At 43.4% G+C, this 20,234-nt stretch overlaps 1 protein-coding gene across 1 annotated transcript in view; it reads left to right on the top strand.

Annotated features, from left to right (window-relative positions):
- The window catches only part of TYRO3 (TYRO3 protein tyrosine kinase), a 456,471-nt gene extending 441,551 nt beyond the window's left edge, over positions 1-14,920 (top strand). The window contains exon 19 of the mRNA XM_086937235.1: positions 11,722-14,920. Within this exon, the coding sequence (XP_086793361.1) occupies positions 11,722-12,112 (391 nt within the window). The 3' untranslated portion in view covers positions 12,113-14,920. The remainder of the gene's footprint in view (positions 1-11,721) is intronic.
- Positions 14,921-20,234: the final 5,314 nt, after the last annotated feature.

Here is a 20,234-nt window from a genome sequence, read left to right as displayed (position 1 = left end):
CTTTTCTCTGCTTGCTGGAATCCTTCTCTGTCTTGATTTTCTCCTTACTATCTTAGAGTTGCCCTCAAGTGTTTTTCGCGGGGTGGCGTGTTTGCACTGCCCTTTGAGTTTTTTTCAGCAGCAGGTTAGCCGGTGTTTTTTCTCTCTAAGGATAACGATCCACCGTTTTGGTGTGATCGTGAGTCGTATGTGTGGTTGTTGTCAGTGTAAGTGATGCTTCATCCAGGGATGTGCCATTGTTTGCATACGTGCTTGGGTTTATCGATCCAAGTTTAAGCCTCATTCTATTTTTTTTGGTGCTAGTTTGATCTTCTAGGCGCTTGGTTGGTTGTTCAGTCTCTTCTTTTTCACATTTAATGCCTGTGGCGAGGTAGGCCGGGGAGCTGGGGATAAATTCGATGCAGTTTTTGTAGGTTGGAGAGGGACATATTGGATGTTAAGACATTTAAAAATGTTCTGGCTTCCTTCTTTCATGGACTAACCTGCCATGTGACGGTCTGAGGTTGATCAAACCGCTTTAGATGAGCGAACATGAACATACATTAGTGTGTGTGTATTTACACAGACATGATGTACTTTACTCGCCGTTTCAATTCAGAGTAACTGGGCTCGCTTTCCCTCCTGCGATGGATGTTTATTTAGGACTGAGGGACCGCTCATTTGACGTCTAGAATATAACACTGTGATTTAGTTCAATGGAATAAAACATGTCGTGAAGGGTTAACAGCATCATCGCGGTGTAAGGAAGTGTATCGAGCGTGTGCTGCGCTACTATACGTCTCCACTCGAGCATTGCATCTGGCAGCCTCTTCCTGACCGTCCAGCCAGACTGGTTAATTTGTCTGAAACTTACATTTCTTAGAAAATGGCATAATACAACCCTCCCTGCGCCCCCTCGTTGCTCGTGCTCGCTGTCCTGCCCCCCTTGCTGTCATGCCTCCTCGTTGCTCGTGCTTGCTGTCCTGCCCCCCCTCGTTGCTGGTGCTCGCTGTCCTGCCCCCTCTTGCTGTCCTGCCCCCTCGTTGCTCATGCTTGCTGTCCTGCCTGCCCCCTCTTTGCTCATGCATGCTGTCCTGCCCCCCTCGTTGCTCGTGCTTGCTGTCCTGCCCCCCCGTTGCTTATGCTTGCTGTCTAACCCCCTAGTTGCTTGTGCTTGCTGTCCTGCACCCTTGTTGCTTGTGCTTCCTCTCCTTCCCCCCCATTGCTTGTGCTTCCTCTCCTGCCCCCCCCCATTGCTTGTGCTTGCTGTCCTGCACCCTTGTTGCTTGTGCTTCCTCTCCTGCCCCCCCCTCATTGCTTGTGCTTGCTGTCTTACCCCCTAGTTGCTTGTGCTTGCTGTCCTGCACCCTTGTTGCTTGTGCTTCCTCTCCTGCCCCCCCCTCATTGCTTGTGCTTGCTGTCCTGCCCCTCTCATTGTTTGTGCTTGCTGCCCCCCCCCTGCTTGTGCTTGCTGTCCTGCCCCTCTCATTGCTTGTGCTTGCTGTCCCCCCCTTGCTTGTGCTTGCTGTCCTGCCCCCCCCTCATTGCTTGTGCTTGCTGTCTTACCCCCTAGTTGCTTGTGCTTGCTGTCCTGCACCCTTGTTGCTCGTGCTTCCTCTCCTGCCCCCCCTCATTGCTTGTGCTTGCTGTCCTGCCCCTCTCATTGCTTGTGCTTGCTGTCCCCCCCTTGCTTGTGCTTGCTGTCCTGCCCCTCTCATTGCTTGTGCTTGCTGTCCCCCCCTTGCTTGTGCTTGCTGTCCTCCCCCCCCCCCCTTGCTTGTGTTTGCTGTTCCCCCCCCCCCCCCCCTTGCTTGTTGTCCTGCCCTCTCGTTGCTTGTTTGCTCTCCTACCCTGCTATTGGCATTGTAAATGACAATGCCATTTATTTATGTTTAAAAAAACATAAATAAAAATGTCATAAGCAATGCCAATAGCTCTACCTTTAAAAATGCTGAGACCATTGCATTGTAAATGCTTGTTTTTAGGTGAAACTGAGCGCTCTGAAGCAACAGTGACGCGACGCGAGGCGCGTTTACTATCAAAATCACTTAGTAAGTATGTTTTCAATGCTATAGCAGATCTGAACTATTTGATGTTTTCTGTGCTTCTTTATAAGAATGTTGCCGTGTGATGATGTCAAACCTACAGTGCGCTATAAATAGCGCCAATTGGAATCACGCTGGTAGATAGGTGGGCCAGGGTAGTAAAACATGTGTGACGGCAGTCATTTTTTATTATGTTAAACTGACATGCCGTGGCAGTGCGCGCAGTAGCATTATTGAATTGACGTCTCCTTCGCAATGCGGGCTGGTGCAATGTGTCAAATGTACGTGGATGTTATAAATAGCCCCCCGTTGGATAGAAGCTTTCTGGTTCCCGCATGCTCTAAACGTACCACAACACATAAAATCTCTGAATTCTGATGTTACACTGACACCCAGTGGCAGTGTGTGCAATAGGCTTTGTGTATTTTGGATTATACACACATTCTTTATCTTTTGTTCAGAACGCCGTCGTTGCTTTCGATCAGTTATTGGAATGTTTCTGTCCACCATGAAAATGTCACATAAAATTCCGAGAATGTCTCATCGGAAGAGCCCGATTCATATGCTTTTTAGATCATGTAAGCGGAATTAGCGAGCGCCAGAGAGTAATTTGCTGGGAGAAAGTCTCAGATCCGTATTCAAACACTCAGCAGACCTTTCCATCCGGATGTACTTGCTCCTTTGAAGTACTTCCCCCCAACCAGAGACGGAAAACGGGCCATGCTTGCCGGCCACCCAACAAATAATGGGAACTGCACTAGTGTTTCCTCAAATTCTTACTTAAACTTACTTAAACAAGATGAGTTCTGTCTTCTCTTTCAATGCTCTAAGTATATTGATATGCAGGATATTATACCCTGATTTGGTTAAGAAATTGCAGGGTTTGAAAACGTGCAGTCAAAAAAGTAAAAGTTAGTCTTTGATGGTGGCTTAAAAAAGGCATCGGCTTTAAAAGAGATTGTCTCTGTTTTCATTCTTGATCATGTGTTCTTTCTCCTTTTGAAAGCCAACAGGCCCTGTCATAACTTACATTTGATTCAGCATATCCAGAGAGAAGTACTTCATTCCTAACAGTTCCTTTGTGGTGTGGCCCTGCCTAGTCAGTGATTTCTTTTCTACTAGGTTTTATTAATTGGCATTGATAGGCTTCTGGGTCATACTTTTATTTGACTTCCAATCACTTGTAAGATAGTTCAGTGTAGTGCGGTTAGCACTCTAATGGACGCACGTAACACGCATCCATGCATCCGCAGGCCAGACGTGGCCTGCGGGGTTGAATAAAGGGAAGGCGTGCGCTCGGGCACGTCACTTCCGACTGGGACCGAGTGTGTGGTTCACTGGCTGGCGCTGCGCGTTGACACCCCTGCGCAAGCGACCAGTCACACCTGGCAGGGCCCACACCCTGCCACACAACATTCAGCCTCCAAAAATGAATGAAGGGGCATATTACCAAGCAATAGCGATAATTATCGCTATTGCTTGGTTAGAGACAAAAAAAATTACCGCTGAGCTGCGGCGATTTTTACCGCAAATAAACCTTGATATTACCAAGGTTTATCGCAAATGCGATAAAAATCGCCGCAATGCATGAATATCGCTGAAAAGTCAGAGATATTCATGCATTACCGAGCTAATGCTCTTAGTCATGTTATCCACCTCCCATTGGATAACATGGCTAAGAACTGCTCAGGGCAGGTGTTAGCTTCCAAAAGTTGGTAATAGGAGATAGCAATGTTAGCAACTGTTTTCAGTCGCTAACATCTTGGCACGCCCACTTTGCATGTCATTAGTGATAAATATCACTGACATGCAAAGCGGGCCCAAGATGGTCGCTATCTCCTACTAGCTGTCGCTAACTGGTGTTAGCGACAGCTAGGTAATAGGGAGATAATTTTATCTCCGCTTTCTTGGCTTTTAAAGCCAAAAAAGCGGAGATAAACCCCCTTGATAATATGCCCCGAAGTTCCTTGTGAGCAGTGTATGAGTAAGCTTAAGGTTTGTGAAGACCAGGACCGGGAGTCTGATAACGGACTCCTTTGCTGACCTATATGTTAACCATTTGGTCTCCAGGGCACCTTGGCAAAAGGTATACATTAATATCTAATAAAACAGATGGTACATTTCCCAGAGCTTCCTTCCAGAAACCTTATCAAAGGCAACCTTCAAATCAGTGAACTCAACAGAGGCTGACATGACCTGGAGAATTTGTCCTTATCTCTTATATGCAGTTAATTTAAGCTCCGGTTTGCTAGTAAAACTGAATTGCCATGTTGTGAAATAATGCATGTCTAAAAATGCAGTTAATTTAACCTACGTTTGCTAGTAAAACTGAATACCATGTCGCAAATTTATGCATGTCTAAAAAAGTGTGTCGCCAACATGAAAAGTTTGGAAAGCACTGTATTAGCTCATGCTTACGACGCTCCGCTGCTTCTTCGGTTTGATTGAGTTTCTATTAAGAAAATCAGTTGGCTGGGGAAGAAATATCCTCATAGCCATCATGTAACGTTGGTAAGAGGTACTTTGGCCTTCTCTTGGGGGTGTTCTTGTGGAATAAGCAGGCTTTGTCAAGATCGTGTGTTTTTTTTGTTTTTTTTTCCTAAACTTCACTTTTCACTGGAAAGTGCAGCGGTGTGGATATTAGTTTCCTAAATCTAAACCTGCTGTGTAAGACTCTAAGAGGCATATTTACAAGGAGCTCGCGCCACCGCAGCATAATTTTTTTGACGCAGTGGCAGCACAGTTAGTGTTCCAAACTGCTCCATATTTACAAACTGGCTGTTAGAAATGGGGATCTCTAGTTGGCAGAGGTAGGTACCTTTGTCCAAATAGAAACCCTTCTTTCTATTCAGGGTAAAGAGGATACACTTCTAAAATGACCCCTGCTCACCCCCTTGGTAGCTTGGCACGAGCAGACAGGCTTATCTCAGAGGCAGTGTGTAAAGCATTTGTGAACACATACAGTAATATAGTGAAAACACTACAAATGGACACCACACCAGTTTAGAAGAATAAGTAATCTTTATCTAAACTAAAAAAAGACCAAACAACAAAAATCCACTACATCAAAAATATGATTTTTAAAAGGTAGAAACAGTTTGGTTCCAAGAAAATGTGGGGTGCGACACTTTTACACAAAGTACCTTGCTCACTTTACCACTGGATTCAAGCTAGCCTGGCTGATGAAGGCTGTTAGTCCGAAACCGGTCCCAGGATGCAATGGGGCCTAAGGAGGCTTGGGGATAGGGTTCAAGTGGCCCCCTCCCCGATGTCCCTAGGGCCATAATAGATTTGAGGAGGAGGGCCACGAGGCTCCCACCCGCGGCCGTGTGCAGTGCGGGGTTGGCTGCCTTGAGGGGTTGGCCACAGAGGCCAATCCCCACTGTGCACAGCCAAAGCCTGTGTGCAGTATGGGGCTGGCTGCATTCGGGGACCGCGTGTGGTTGGATTAATGTACGATAATTAAAAATTCCTTTACGTTAAAAAGAACCATAGAAATTCACTGAAAAAACAAAGGTTAAAGTGAAGTTCTAGCTAGGTAAAATGTCCAGTAACAACGTAACATTTTAAACTTTAAAAACCACGAATTTTACCACTTAAAGATATAGTTATATCAAGTAACTATAACTTGTGCCCTAAGGTTAGTATAACTCACGTGGTACAAGAGGGGGTGGTGATGGACGGAGCATCTGAATCAATCAAACACTCACACCCAGTCAAAAGATCTGGGTTTAATCCATCACCGTTCTTTGGCCCACTCTGCCACCCCAATTCAGACATGGCTATATGCAAATCAGTCTGACCCTGTGCCTCATGGGAACAGTCCAGCCCGAACTGCCAAGCCATGTCTTCCCTGGACCGGAAATAAGCTTCCGAGGACCGGTTTCTGGCATTCCAGCCGTCTTCACCCCAGCTTGCTTAAATCCAGTGGCAAAGTGAGCAAGGGACTCACGTCTGAGCATACCCTGCCACACTTATGGCGGCCAAAAGCGTTACAAAAGGGGGTGGAGATGGACGGAGCATCTGAATCAATCAAACACTCACACCCAGTCAAAAGATCTGGGTTTAATCCATCACCGTTCTTTGGCCCACTCTGCCACCCCAATTCAGACTTGGCTATATGCAAATCATTCTGACCCTGTGCCTCATGGGAACAGTCCAGCCCGAACTGCCAAGCCATGTCTTCCCTGGACCGGAAACAAACTTCTGATGACCGGTTTCTGGCATTCCAGCCGTCTTCAGCCCGGCTTGCTTGAATCCAGTGGCAAAGTGAGCAAGGGACTCACGTCTGAGCATACCCTGCCACACTTATGGCAGCCAAAAGCGGTACAAAAGGGGGTGGTGATGGACGGAGCATCTGAATCAATGAAACACTCACACCTAGTCAAAAGAGCTGGGTTTAATCCATCACCGTTCTTTAGCCCACTCTGCCACCCCAGTTCAGACATGGCTATATGCAAATCAGTCTGACCCTGTGCCTCATGGGAACAGTCCAGCCCAAACTGCCAAGCCATGTCTTCCCTGGACCAGAAACAGGCGTCCGGTCCAGGGAAGGCATGGCTTGGCAGTTCGGGCTGGACTGTTCCCATGAGGCCCAGGGTCAGACTGATTTGCATATGGCCATGTCTGAACTGGGGTGGTGTGGAGTGAAAAAAAAACTATGGATTTAGGCCCAGATCTCTGTACTGGGGTGAATGTATGACATTGTTCTGCATTCTGTCCATCACCTGTGGTTTTTGCATTAGTATAACTCACGCCCTCACCATGCACTGCTAATTATCCTACATATTACATCACTCATGACATCTTCGACATCATTGATATTGTCACTGTGCATGGTGAGGGTGCGTTGTATAGTTAACTTGAGGCACGAGTTATAGTTACTCGAGATAACTATAACTGGTGAGTTTCAATGGTTTTTGGAGTTTAAAATAGAACGTTATTATAACCTTTGTTTTTTCAGTGACTCTCTCGCGCTCTCTTTTTCCTTCTCCCCCTGCCCCTCCCCCTTTACCGCTCCCCCCTCTCTTTCTGAGGTGATCTCACTGCTCTGTATACTGAGTTCTTCCCTGTCTGTCGCCCCTTTTAAATTCTCCCCCAGAGAAGGCTCCTGCACCCTGCCAAAACTCGCCATTCTCCTGCTTAATTATTTAATTAATCTTTCTATTAAGTGATATCAGATGCAATGTATTTTTAAGAAAGCAGACCAGCACTTCAAAGCATCCCAAACTTTCTGGGAATGTTTTTATATTTTTGTGTCTTCAATTACTCTTTCCGCCTCAGCCCCCTACTCTGAAATAACCCAACGGGGGTAGTCCTTCCCTAGAAAACAGTGTATATTTTGCAGCTGCGCCGTCCTCCCTTCCTCAGTATGCCTTTATAATTACAAACATGATATTCTTGCAAGCGCCCAGGAAGCAGACTTTCCCTTATGTGAATACATGATATTACTGGATTTATAATTTCACAGGTATAATCAATGATAGCATTTAAACTCTAGAAGCAGACTGTATATGAGCCGTAGTGTAGGGAAAAGAACTGGGATTGATAAACCACAAACAATGTTTTTAGCTTAAATAAAAGTTATCTTATACTTTTTTTCCTGCTCAAATGTTTTTATTTGATTGGCTCTATGATTTTACCCTGGCAGCACGCACTAGTATGTAAAAGAAATGGGTGCACAATCTTTGCTTCAAAATAAAATAATGCAAAAAAGAGGTTTCTCTGAAAGCGGGGAAAAAGATGCAGCGTCTTTATATTAAATAGTAAGTAGTAAGAATAGATGTAAAGAGGGAGCGATAGAGATAGCTGTAATAAGGATACAAGTAGATTCAGCCAATAGTGAAGTAACAGAGACATACAGTATAGGAGGAGAGACAGAGAGACGATCAGTACAGTAGGGCGGCATTAAGAAGCAGACATCATCTGTGGAAGAGATAAGACAGATAGTATAGAAGAGAGAGGTGCAAAGTTATCCAGAACAGGAGGAGAATGTTACAAAGATGAACACTAGAAGTCCTTGTTGAAAACGCAGTCTAAGATTGGATTAAATCCAAATTGTAGTCCTGTGCTCACTATATGCAGGTTTTTTTTTGCAGCGCAAACCTGGCCAATGGGTATAGAGCGTTTTACAGCAGAACTTGGTTAGTTGCACTTTCTATCAGGAACAGGGAGATTAAGTGCCTGATTTAGATCTTGGCGGATGGGTTACTCCGTCACAACGGTGATGGATATCCCGTCCGCCGATTAATAAATCCCAATATATCCTATCGGATTTATATTTTGACAGACGGGATATCCGTCACTGTTGTGACTGAGTAACCTGCCCGCCAAGATCTAAATCAGACCCTAAGTGATTTGCCCAGAATCATAGGATGCTGAGCCAACGCCGGGATTTGAATCCGGAATCTCCTTTTGCAAAGTCTAGAGCTGTAAGCCACCAGGCCTAACCAACATGTAATGCACAGATTGCTATTGAACATAAAAGTGGAAATGTAGAAGGGATGTGTTTAGACGCAGCAGGAACAGGAAGGAAGGATATAGAGTTAGCCATCACAGGACGGATTGCTATGGGGCAATATAGACAGCTAGTCAAAGAAATTGAGATACTGTGGCAGTCAGTAAGGAGGCAGGGCAAAATATTTAAACCTATAAAGACGTAGACCATGACAATGACAAAATATGTACAAATTAGCCTGAAAACAACAAACCTGAATAAGAAAACACATCATCTATTTTCATGGTGTGACAAATTGCCAGACGACACTTCTGAACCAAATCCAGAAATCCCAGTTATTTGTTTTGAAAATGTGCTGACTGTGGAGTCCTTAAAGACTTTTTGGGAGTTCTCTGCCAGAAAGTTCACTCAGAGGTGAGACCAGTTTTTGTTTCAGATATAAATGGTCAAAATATGGTGAAAATGTCAAATGGGTTTCTTGGACGATAAAACTGGGCAGGGCTCAGGAAGTCTCCCTTCCCTCAAAGTGTGTAAGAAATCTGAGGTATGAGAATTTTGAGGGGAGGAGCGCTTAGTCTCCTGGACTCTGATTGGCTGACGTTTTGTTCTTTTCAAATGATGTGGATAGGCTAACACATTGGCATCTCCAATATATTAAAGCTTAGCTTTAGTACTGCTTATTTATTATGATTAGGCTGCCCCGTGTTAGGTTAAACCTATAATAACTGATAAACCCCACCGAAAGGGATATAGCCCTCACTAGTGTAAACATAGAAACACTGAAAAAATACCTGCACAAACTAAATGTCATTCAAAGAAAGGAAAAGGAGAGTGAAAGAGTCGTTTTTTTCTTCCTGAAGGGGCCAAACTAATGTAACTTTGGTATACAAGCTAGCAGCAAGAAAGACTGGGATAACATTATTATTGCTTGAGTTTTGTTGTTTAGGGATGTCACTAAACTATTGGTTCTTGTTTTACTATTTTCAGTTTTGTGTGTATTTGGTCTAAAGATGTAGGGTTTAGAAGCATGTTTTAGGTCGCGTTTAATTAATTTATACACTGTAGGGAATCAGGAAATATCAAAATCATGTTGGATATTTTGGCTGCGTTTGATTCTTTGACACATAGGTAAAATGGTTGGTTTCATAAGAATCTTTCCTAATATGTGCCATAACGTTTACCCACAGTGAGAATGGGTTAAAACCCTTGATACATCAGTCCCCAGTTTCTACTGAGTCAGTATTGAAAGTCGGTGAATTGCCAACACCTCAGGCTTTAAACATTCAATGCAAGGTATAGTGACAAGTATATGTGAAAAGAGTGCTATCACCAAGCATCTGGGATAGTGGTGAAAACATGACACCAGACTTTTGGAAAACATGGAACGCAGTATCGCTCGGAATGCTGCTGCAAAAAGGTTCTTTCCAAGTTCCACAAAGATTGGAGTGATATTGTTTGTATTTGCAGTGAGCTGAAGTACTTCCCTGTAAGAGATCTTTGCCACTTTTTAGATGGTATGCTGAAAGCATCTTTACAGTCTTCATTTATGCTTGGGAACTAAAATACAAATATTTCTCATTTTGTGCTTTGTGTGGCATCAAAGAAAGAGTCATCCCAACTGTGTCACTTAGGTGATGGTTCTGAGTCCAAGGGGCTGTGAATACTATATTATCGATGTAGCAACCGTTTACAGAATTTTTGCTGAGTGATGATGCCAAAGGCAAGAAATGTGAGGATCTTTCGTCGCATAGTGATAGAGATGTGAAAAAAGTACTCTCTATTGCAATCTTAGATTTTTACAGGAAACCATAACTGCTGTAGCGGACATAATAAAAACACTAGAGTCTGAAAACACCCTTGTCTGCCAAATGTTCACCATAATTGGTGTAAATGTGAAACATCTCCTTGAGAGTAGGATGGGCGACACCTATAGTGAATTTGGCACTGCAACATGTTCCATGTTAGAGTGCTTGCCACTTGGTAAGCAAAGCAATGTTGTGGAGCAATTCAGGAACTTTTATTTTACAATGTATGAGAAATGGCTTGCAATAATGCATAGAAATGTCCCTTCACCAACCATGGCATTTGAAGTCAATGAAACCTCATGGTGGTACTCTGTACAAGTTCTAGATACCTTCCGTAAAGGGAATCTTTTCTGTAGTTTCAAAAGTGTTGCTTTGTTTTTGACTGCTTCAATAACTCTGAGGCCTTAAGCCCCCAGTTCAATGCAGATGTTGCAGAACCTGCCCTGAGAATCACAATCTTCACGTGCACCTGTATTGGCATGGAAAGGTAGGTCAGTGGCCAGAGTTAGCAAATTGTGTACTGGCTGTTTTAGCGTTGCTCGTCTCAAGTGCCACTGTTGAGAGGGCTGTTTCAGACAGAAAGAGCAAGCGCACATGACCAAAGACTCACTGAAGAAGTATTGTATGGTGTACTACAATAAGTTTGATTTGCTAAAATGGATTTGGACCTCGTGTACACTGTACATACACTGTCGATATAACATGCACTATCCGTGCAGAAAGCAAGCAATAATAAAAGCAAAACGTTCCATAAACACGGAAAAAACACTTTCTGTTGTTTTTAATGGCATGAAAATGTAGAACCACTGTTTTTTTAAGGTATTGAAATCACTTGAAAACACTGAAAAAACAATGCGCGAATTTACCAAAAATAGAAACTGAAAACAGGAAAACCTAATTATGATATATTGTGACTCCTGCCTCGATGACTGGGGTGATTCAAGCCTGTGAATCTATAAAAGATCCAATTCAGGACAAATGGAAATTTGCATCCAATTCAAAATTCTAGGAGAGCTCAAATTTTGCACTTTTCTACCCCCACAAATATTGCCAGCTAATACTTTATGGAATTTGTGCTAAGAAAAAACACTATATTCTAAGTTTTGCAACTCGTAATGGGGTAAAACACAGTATTTCTTTACTCTCTCCATTCTAAGATGCTGAAATTGGAGTGTGGGCTAATACTGTGCCCTATGGTATTAGTACTATCAGGTACTGTATTACTGTCCCATAAAATTGGCCACTCGTAATGAGGTTTTATCTCTGGTCTAAAAGAATCCTTGTGCTGTGAACAGCACCCAGATTTCAAGAGTATAAAAGGTAGAAATGCACTTTTCAAATGCACGTAATGGAACATAAATTGAAATGTCTTATATTTCCTGGTGGTGAATTGTCTGTGTGTTTGGGATTAATCTATTTTTTTTTATCTTTGCAGCTATGAGATGATGTGCAGATGCTGGCAATCTGAACCTAAAAACCGGCCTAATTTCACGACACTTAAAAGACAATTGGAGGCAATTTGGGGAAGACTGTCACTTCTGTCAGCCAGCCAGGATGAGTTGTACATCAACATAGGGGAGGGGCTGGATGGGTCTGGAGATGATCCTCCCTTTGCGGACCAGGATGAAGTAAGGGAAAGTGGGGCAGAAGCCTCAGCTAGTGCTGCTTTCACTAGTGACTACCGGTACATCATGAACCCAGTGTGCCTTACTGAGGACGATGAAAGGCATTCCAACACCCATGCCGGTGAAATCAGAAGCCTTTTACTTGACGACGAAGAGGAGGATCTAGTGTTTGAAGAAGACAGTATTGTTATCGATATTTGAGGGAAGTCTAGTTCTGGGGTTTGTCATCCTCACTGACAAAATGATTGCCTTTGTCATTGTAAGGAGATGCCTACTGCAGGGCATGCATTCCAGTGGCCAGCCATACCCATTCACTACTCAAAGTCAAGACAGAAACAAACTTTTTGAAGTGTTGAAGTTAAATGGCACATCCTGGATTATTTACAGACTCAGTAAACTGAGAAATTGACTTTTTTACCTTGTGGTGACAGATGGAATATTGCCATGAAAAACATGATGGTGCAAGTGTGCAATCTTTGGCAACACAAACTTTTTTTATATAATTCATATGTAAAGACTGCTCTGAACAGAGGCCAGAAGATAGATTATTGCTTTCTCTGTTTTCTTCCAGGTGTGAATGTTTGCGGCACTCGAGAATAACGGTTGTCTATGTCATAATCAATTTTACATGTGATCACTTCACATATTTTTGGGAGGGGCCCTTTTTATGTGAAATAATGCTGAATTTCTGTTCCTGTGTTCGCTGACAGACAACACTAAATGCTCAGAAAGATGCTAGACTCCTGCGGTCGATGCTAGCTATATATGTGTCCCCAGACCTACATATTACTGTCATATCTGACATTGAAATGCACCTCTGATAATTCATCTCATCACCTAAGAACTACTGTGTGAGGCATCTAGCTCTTTCTTTTGAAGATACATGCTTAAAAAAGTTTTCTTTGGTGGAAGACTGTACCTGCTCCCTTCTTAAAAGGGGGAGGGAGGGTTGTACAGGCCCTGGTGGCATATTTGAGTTCTTCCTGAAACATAGCTCACGTGCCAAGAACAGACATAACGAGTAACTTTTGCTTTTCAGTACATTGTCTGCTTGCTCCGTACAAAGACTAAGCAATGGACTAGTGGTCTTCCTGTCCCACCCTACTCTGAAACAATAATTATAAAATGAACATGAGTGGAGCGATTGGAAAGATGAACTGAGTTAAGACATCGAAATACAAGCTAGAAAAATCCTGGCTTCATAGTAATCGGTTGACATATCGGATGGAACAACAGGAGAAACCATGTGATGCAGTCGCTATACCATCAGAATGATGCACATGTCGGAGTGTAGGTGGTTGGTTTACTTTATTATGCTTTTTGTCTCATAGGAATTGTTTTATATACAGAACCGGTCTACTCAGCCAGCGCCAGTTAATTAATATTTATTTTGACTGTTCTCGATGATCCAGTGCATGCTATGCATTAACCTGTGACGACAAAAAGAAAGAATTAGAGGTGACAGTGATGATTTGTAAGCATGGCGGGACCCGTCAACACTTCCTGAAACTGTTTCACTCAGTGTGTGAAAACATGTTCTCGCTAACGTTTTAGCCATCTCCAAGTCTTCAAATATCTTATGGTGGCCGAGGGTTACTTTTTAGCTAAATTTAAAACGTTTTTTTTTATACCACTGTTTGATAAAAATAGAAAATGTATGGTTCTGATGTACCTGAAGTCCCATTTACAAGTGTCGAATACCTCCTAGGCCAGGAAAGTAATGTGAGCATGCATTTTCAATCATTTTAATGAATTAGAGTGGCATACTAGAAGACCCTTTGATTGGCACTTCATCGAAAGACGACAGGTTACTAAAAGAGGGTGGCAATGTAGAACATTCATAAAAATACCAGGGTGTTTTTTTAGGTACTCCACTACAAACCAAACTCAAAAATTGAGTTGCCTATGTCACCCTAGACTTATGCATTGAGTGCCCCTCTCAAACTCTAGGGGGGTCAAAATTTTACAAGCACTTAAATGCAATGTTGGAGAAGCAAAGAAGCAGTTAACAGGAGGGAAAGTGGTCAAAGGATAGGGAGCCATTTCATGCTCTGATGTGCTAACCCAGGTGGGGCATGACTTTAGAGTTATCAATGTTTATCCGCAAATGATTCTGTAAAAGGTCCAATTCTCCTTCTGTATGTGCTAGGTAGGAATGACCAACAACCCCCCATAAAATCCTTCATCATCACGTTCTTTAAGAACTATTCCTCGATAAAGCATTTGCATTAGTAACCGGCAGGCTAAATGAAACAATCCAATTTGATCTCATGTACCAAGTGGTGTATTTGAATTCTTAAAAGTGCTCTTCCTAAACCCTCTTCATAGTTTAAATTTGCTATATTTTCCAATACATGAGGCAGCACTCAGAGAAGAAATCTTAAGTGTTATTGTCCCACAGAAGGTGTACCCTCTGCTTCTTTTCTGGATGGTTTTAAAAAGTGGTGGTCATGATCTCAATTTTAAAGTGACGTTTACTGCTCCACCTTGACCAAAGGTGAGATTTACCAGCTACTGACACTGCCTAGTTGACTACTGAACTTTGCATAATATTGTCTCATCTAGAAAATAGTACATCTGCTTTTGCCTCTTCCCATGATAACAGATGAAACTTGACTATTCAAAGGGTATGAGTACTGAGTGCATTTTATCTAAAGTGGTTCAACAAGCATTGGGATCTTAAAGCTGATGATGGCTGAGAGTTTTTCGCATCAGCTTCTGCCCGGAATTTTTCATTCTGCTTTATATGACTTTTGGTCTGTCTGCTGGGATCTGCACTAGAATGCCACAGTATTCAAGCCACGTTTACGGTTTTAACTGCTCTATGCTGTAAAATAAAATTGAGTTTTGAAATGGAATAGTTTTATGTAAATAAAAAGCTATATTTTGTATTTTAGAGTCGAAAACAAATAATAAACTGCTCTCTTTTGGGGAAAAAGCTTGTCTCTCCACTTCTGTGTCTTGGTGTCAGACATCCTAATAAAATACCTCCATTTATAACTTTGACAACCAAGTGAAAGATTGATAGGAAATGCAGTGTTCTTATATCCTTGGTGCATTGTATGTGTTGCATTTGTGACGTATTTTGTCAAAGCATGTATACTTAGTAATTTTGATACCCAATTCAAGTGGTGAAACCCATCCTAGATTACTATTCCCTTCACTGATATCAAAGCCCTGCACCTCTAAATAAAACAGGCCGACATTTAGAAAGTGATCATGGTCACGGTAGTAAAAGTTCAGCATTCACCAGCTTGGAGAAAATATATTGCTTCAACTTGTTTGGAAATTGCTGTGTGCAACTCACTACTCACTGGTTAGAGGCGGCAGACCTGAGAGCAGAGGACGGCCCGGGACCAGGGTTCGATTCCCGGCGCGGCAGGTTTCTGGACCAGGGTCAGCGGACTCGATAATTCTCTCGCCTTGGTGCCCACTCTGATCAGCGATCACACTCGGCAACTCTGGGCATTAGCTTGCCTCATCTTCACTAACGGCCCCACCAGACCGCCGGGGATGCCTGGTCTCACCCTGGAGATACCCATTAAGGAACCATCTCTCAGGGAAGCCAGGAAGGGTTTCGCAGCGGTCGAAGCGCCTTGGGACCCTCCGGGTAAGTAGTGCGCTATATAAATGCCTATACATACATACACTATCTGCTATCACTTTCCCTTTTTGTAGAAATGACCAAGTTTCTTCCCTTCAGTAATGTTCTTTCCGCTTCACAGATTGATGAAATGAACCCTTCTCAAGCACCATACTTGAACAATATGTCACCATCACCAGGTGGCGCTGAATGGCATCCAGCATACCGATACAAAGCCACTGGAAGTGAGATTATATTGCAATGTAAGGAGCCACAGTGCCAGTAATATCTGTTCTGTTCATTATTGTGCATCTCCATCAAGGCTGAGATGCAGTGGACAGAGTGCAACATAAAGCACATGAACACAGTAATGCATTGCGGATTATGAAGAAAGACAAGCGAAATTGTGGAAAGAAATGTGCAGAATCTGAATTATATGTCAGAAAGAAAGCTACGCAACATAAGTAGCTTGTTTGTTTCTCAACAAAACTTGCTCCTATAGACTCCTTTCATTGGCTACTCCCAAAGCATCCTTCCAATATGAAGGATGAATATATCATAGCAGCTAGAACACAAAGGAGTGAAGCACCATTGAACATGGTCACTTTTGACAGTTACTATAGCCTTATAGCCCGCCGTAGAGGGCTATACCGGCTATTAAAGGCCCCGAGCCGAAGGCGAGGGCCTTTAACAAGGGAGAGGGACTTTAATAGTGGTATAGCCCATCTACGAAGGGCTATAAGGCTATTAGAACATTCTGTCACTAGAGGACAGAATGTTCTAACAAAAAAACAAAGCCTTTTGGGAGCGTGAGGGAATTGGAATCCCCTCGGGCTCCCTAAAGTCTTTGTTCACAGCCAGACCTGTGAACAAAGAAACATTGGAATGTTGGAGCTCCAGGCTTATACCAGCCATTATAAGCCCAGAGCACTCCATTGTTTTCAATGGAGCTCCCAACATTCCAATGTTCTAATAAGCAATAATGTTTTATGATGGAATTAACAGACGCCCAAGTAGCTGCATCGCAAAACTTCTAAGTTGGTAGATCGCTCAAAAGGGCTAAAGTTGATGCCATGCCTGTGGTTGCATGACCATGGAGTGGTTCAGGAGGAGGCTTATTTGTCAATTCATAGCAATGTTTGGCCATCGGAAAAGTCACTTCTCACACTTACTATCTGATTACCTTCAAACCCAACAGGTTGTCAGTTACCCAAAAGGGCTAGATTCAGTGGTAACTGACTTAAAGCTCTTCTGGGATCTAGACTATTAAGTCTTTCATGATCCTTAGAAGGATGAAGTGGAGGAAAAAATGACAGTTGCACTGTCACTTGGTTGTCATGAAAGTCTGATGACACCTTTGAGAGGAAGGACAGTGTCACTAATTTAATTTTGAAAAAAAGGTTAAGCCTGATGAGGTGGACAAAGCCTCTTATTAACACCTCCTTGCACGAAGCTTATCAGAAAAAGAAATGTAATAGCCTACAGCGACCAATGGAGGCTGGCTGGGGAGCTGCCGCCCGGGGTGACGGCCTGCCCCGGGCCGAGCTGGTTGTGGACTGCGAAGGTAAGCCTGTGGCTGGAGCAGCTTGGGTGGAGGCCACGCGCCGGGACCATTGAGAAAGGAACGAGCCCCATGGGAAACTGAGCCGATTGCCCTGAAAGGAGAAGGTTGATGCCGCTGGGTCGCCTGGTGGCAGCCTCCCTGCCTGGAGTGCGGGCTGTGGAGCAGCCTGGTCCTCGGGCCCTGTGCGCTGGATCTCCGCGGGGGCGGCTGCCTCATTCCTGCAGGGGGTGTGCCTAGCGGATCTCAGGGGCCTCTGCGGACTGGGCAAAGGGGGACCGCCTCGGATGGTGACCTGCACATGGACCATGAAGACGAGGTCTCAAGTGTGAAAGCACGCAGTGGTTGTGATCAGAGCAGAGGCCTGTGCAGTGGCCGGCGCAGTTGAGTTCCCGTAGAGCGAACCTTGCAGATGCGGCCCCCTGGGCTCCAGGCCCGGTTCTAGAGGGTGGGCTGGGTGGGCCAGGCCCACCCACACATGAGCCTGGCCCACCCAAACATGAGCCTTGGCCCGAGGCTTGATGTGAGCCGTTCCCCCTCCCCCCCACACTAGTTTTTGGGCTGGCTCTCCTAATCGGAATTTAAGAGGCTGCTGCAGCCTCTGCGTAGCCCAGCACAGATTATCGCGGCCCATTGTCACATATAGAATGACAATGGGCCAAAGCCAGCAGGCACAGCATGTGGTGGGAGCTCCGGCCCTGGCCTTAGGGTGGAGGTCTTCAAACTGTGGGTCCGTGGCGGCAGTCCCAGGAGGGCACAAATGCCATGTTTAAGTACTTAAGAATGAAGATGGCCTGGAAGAGCAACTTTGTTTTTTTTTTTGCGTTTCCAGGCTATCTTTATTTACATGACAGTTGAAGTGTCATGAAAAGTAAGGCAGCTGTGATCCTGAACCTTGGGGTCGCAAGGTCAAGAGCTTTGCTAAAAACAGCACAATATTTTATAAGTATTTTGTTGTATTTACACATTCAGCAACTGCACTTAAAATAATGCTCACACCTACAAGTGAGTAATGAGGTGTTAAATAAATGCACATTAAACTAATTGATGGGACACACATCTTCACATTGTGAAACTTGGTTAATGCGATCCCCGGAGATTTCTGTATGAGTACAGAGTCACAAAATCGAATCCAGGATGGTGCAGTGCATAATAGTAACGTGTATTTATATAGTTTTACAGTCCCAGCATGTAACAGAAAGCAATGTGAATATGTAGGGCATTATTCTAAAATTGTAATAAACACTGTATAACATAGGTTGCCACACAATGATTAAGTATGTGATCAGGGCCAATGGAATTATGTGGCAGGGGAGCACCAAAGACAAATTATGCAGTATAATGCGGCACATTTTTACTAGTATGTATAAGTTAATTATTTTGACATTTTTTTTACATGGTAGTACTGTCTGGGCAAAGATTTCACCTCATTAGTACCAATTTAACAGCCAAATACAGAAATAAGTCACAGAAAGTTGTCCAGTTACCCTTTGAAAAGGGCTTCCAATGCGCGCAAACACGTCACCATGTTTTTTAGTAACTTTTGATCCATTTGCGCTTCAAACAATTGTTTTTAAAATCTGCATGTTATCCTGCGGGTGGTGGATTATGTGGCAAATACATAAATATGTGAAAAATGTTACGGCTGCAGAATCTCATAATTCCAGCAGCCCTATATAAGATAAAACATGGACCTCAAGATTAGCGTCAAGAAATAATGGAATAATGGACTTTTCAATCCTGACCAATGTCACTGGCCACATAAGCAATTACCCCCTCATACTAAAACGTCAATGCTTCTCAAAAGGTTGCAATTCGCAAATGTGGACCACATTTTTATTGGGTGCCCGGGCCCATTTCTGGTCCCAATCCGACTCGTGGCCCTCGCAGTGACGGCTAGAAGGCCAATAGAAAATGGCCATGTTCATTTCTTCCTGTTCTGGAAGTTTCGTGATTGGGTCTGGGCTCTTTCTCACAGGCACCCCCAATCACGCATCTCCTTTTGGTAAGGTGGGCTGTGTTGTGCAGGTACAATAGGGGCATTGTGAAGGGGACAAATTCTTTCTTTGACACTGGCTGCCTGGATATTTCCTTTTCTGTTCTGTGCTGGAGAAAAGAAGTTTGTTTATCCTAATTCACCTTTCGTGACCCCTGCAGCTGCTTATCAGATTGGACTGTGAGGCAGAGTTCTATGTACAAAGTAGGAAATAAAATGTGTGACTATTTGTTCTTATTTTTAAAATCTGGAAAGGCCCAGCAAGGCACATACTTTGTGGATGCTTCATTTAACTAGTTTTTATCATTATATTGACCATGGATGCAAGGCAACAATAAAAATGTCCAGATAACTGGTGATTAATGATCCTGCTGGAGAGCAATCCTTTGTTGGTAGTTTTGAAATGCAGATAAACTGTATTTTAAATGGATAGCTCAGTGGGTTACTGTCTTTGTCACAGTGATTCTTGTTTTACTTGCAGTTCAGAAGTTCCAATCCTAACACAGGACAGTGACCTATGAACTGTCATCAAAGAGCTGCATACAAACCTGAATGGTTTAGTTAGAACTTCACATATTTTTGGGTTGCAATATAGTTCAAACTTCCTCAGCCTTTCATTATTCTAATGTTGCTAAAAAGAGTTAGATTGGGCAGATATACATTTTTATTAGTAAAGCCAACCCCATAACCATTGGGGTATGCTTTAAATCCTGAGTTTGTGCTTCTCCAGACCACACCCTTTTAAAATACACTGCCCACCAGTATGAATGACATGAGTCCTACTCCTTCTAATCCTCATTGGCTTATGTGACATTCGTTATAGACTGATATACCTACTTGTATGATTTATTATCTCTGTATAATGTGTGTGTGATGTGAAGTACTGTAACACCCTACACTGATATGAGTAGCGCTACACAACAAATGAAATGAATATGAAAGACGGGCTACAGAGGGATGAAGGGCATTGTTGGAGGGTGGTACTGATGGTATCTACGGAGAAAGAGGTCATTGGTGAGGCACCAAACAAGACTTTCGCACTCGGCCCTGTCATGCCCTTTCGATTTTTTGTTTATTTAATTAGCAGTAAGGTCATGAGTGCGCAAAGACTGTTTGGTTGGCCCTCTGGGGTTGCCCAAACTAATTATGCCCACTCTGTCCTTCTCCATAAAAGCTGCATTGG

The sequence above is a fragment of the Lissotriton vulgaris genome, chromosome 9, assembly GCF_964263255.1.
Source record: "Lissotriton vulgaris chromosome 9, aLisVul1.2, whole genome shotgun sequence".
In the NCBI taxonomy this organism is placed as follows: domain Eukaryota; kingdom Metazoa; phylum Chordata; class Amphibia; order Caudata; family Salamandridae; genus Lissotriton; species Lissotriton vulgaris.
The sequence above is the reverse complement of the archived record's forward strand: the minus strand, read 5'-3'. Positions and strand labels throughout refer to the sequence as shown.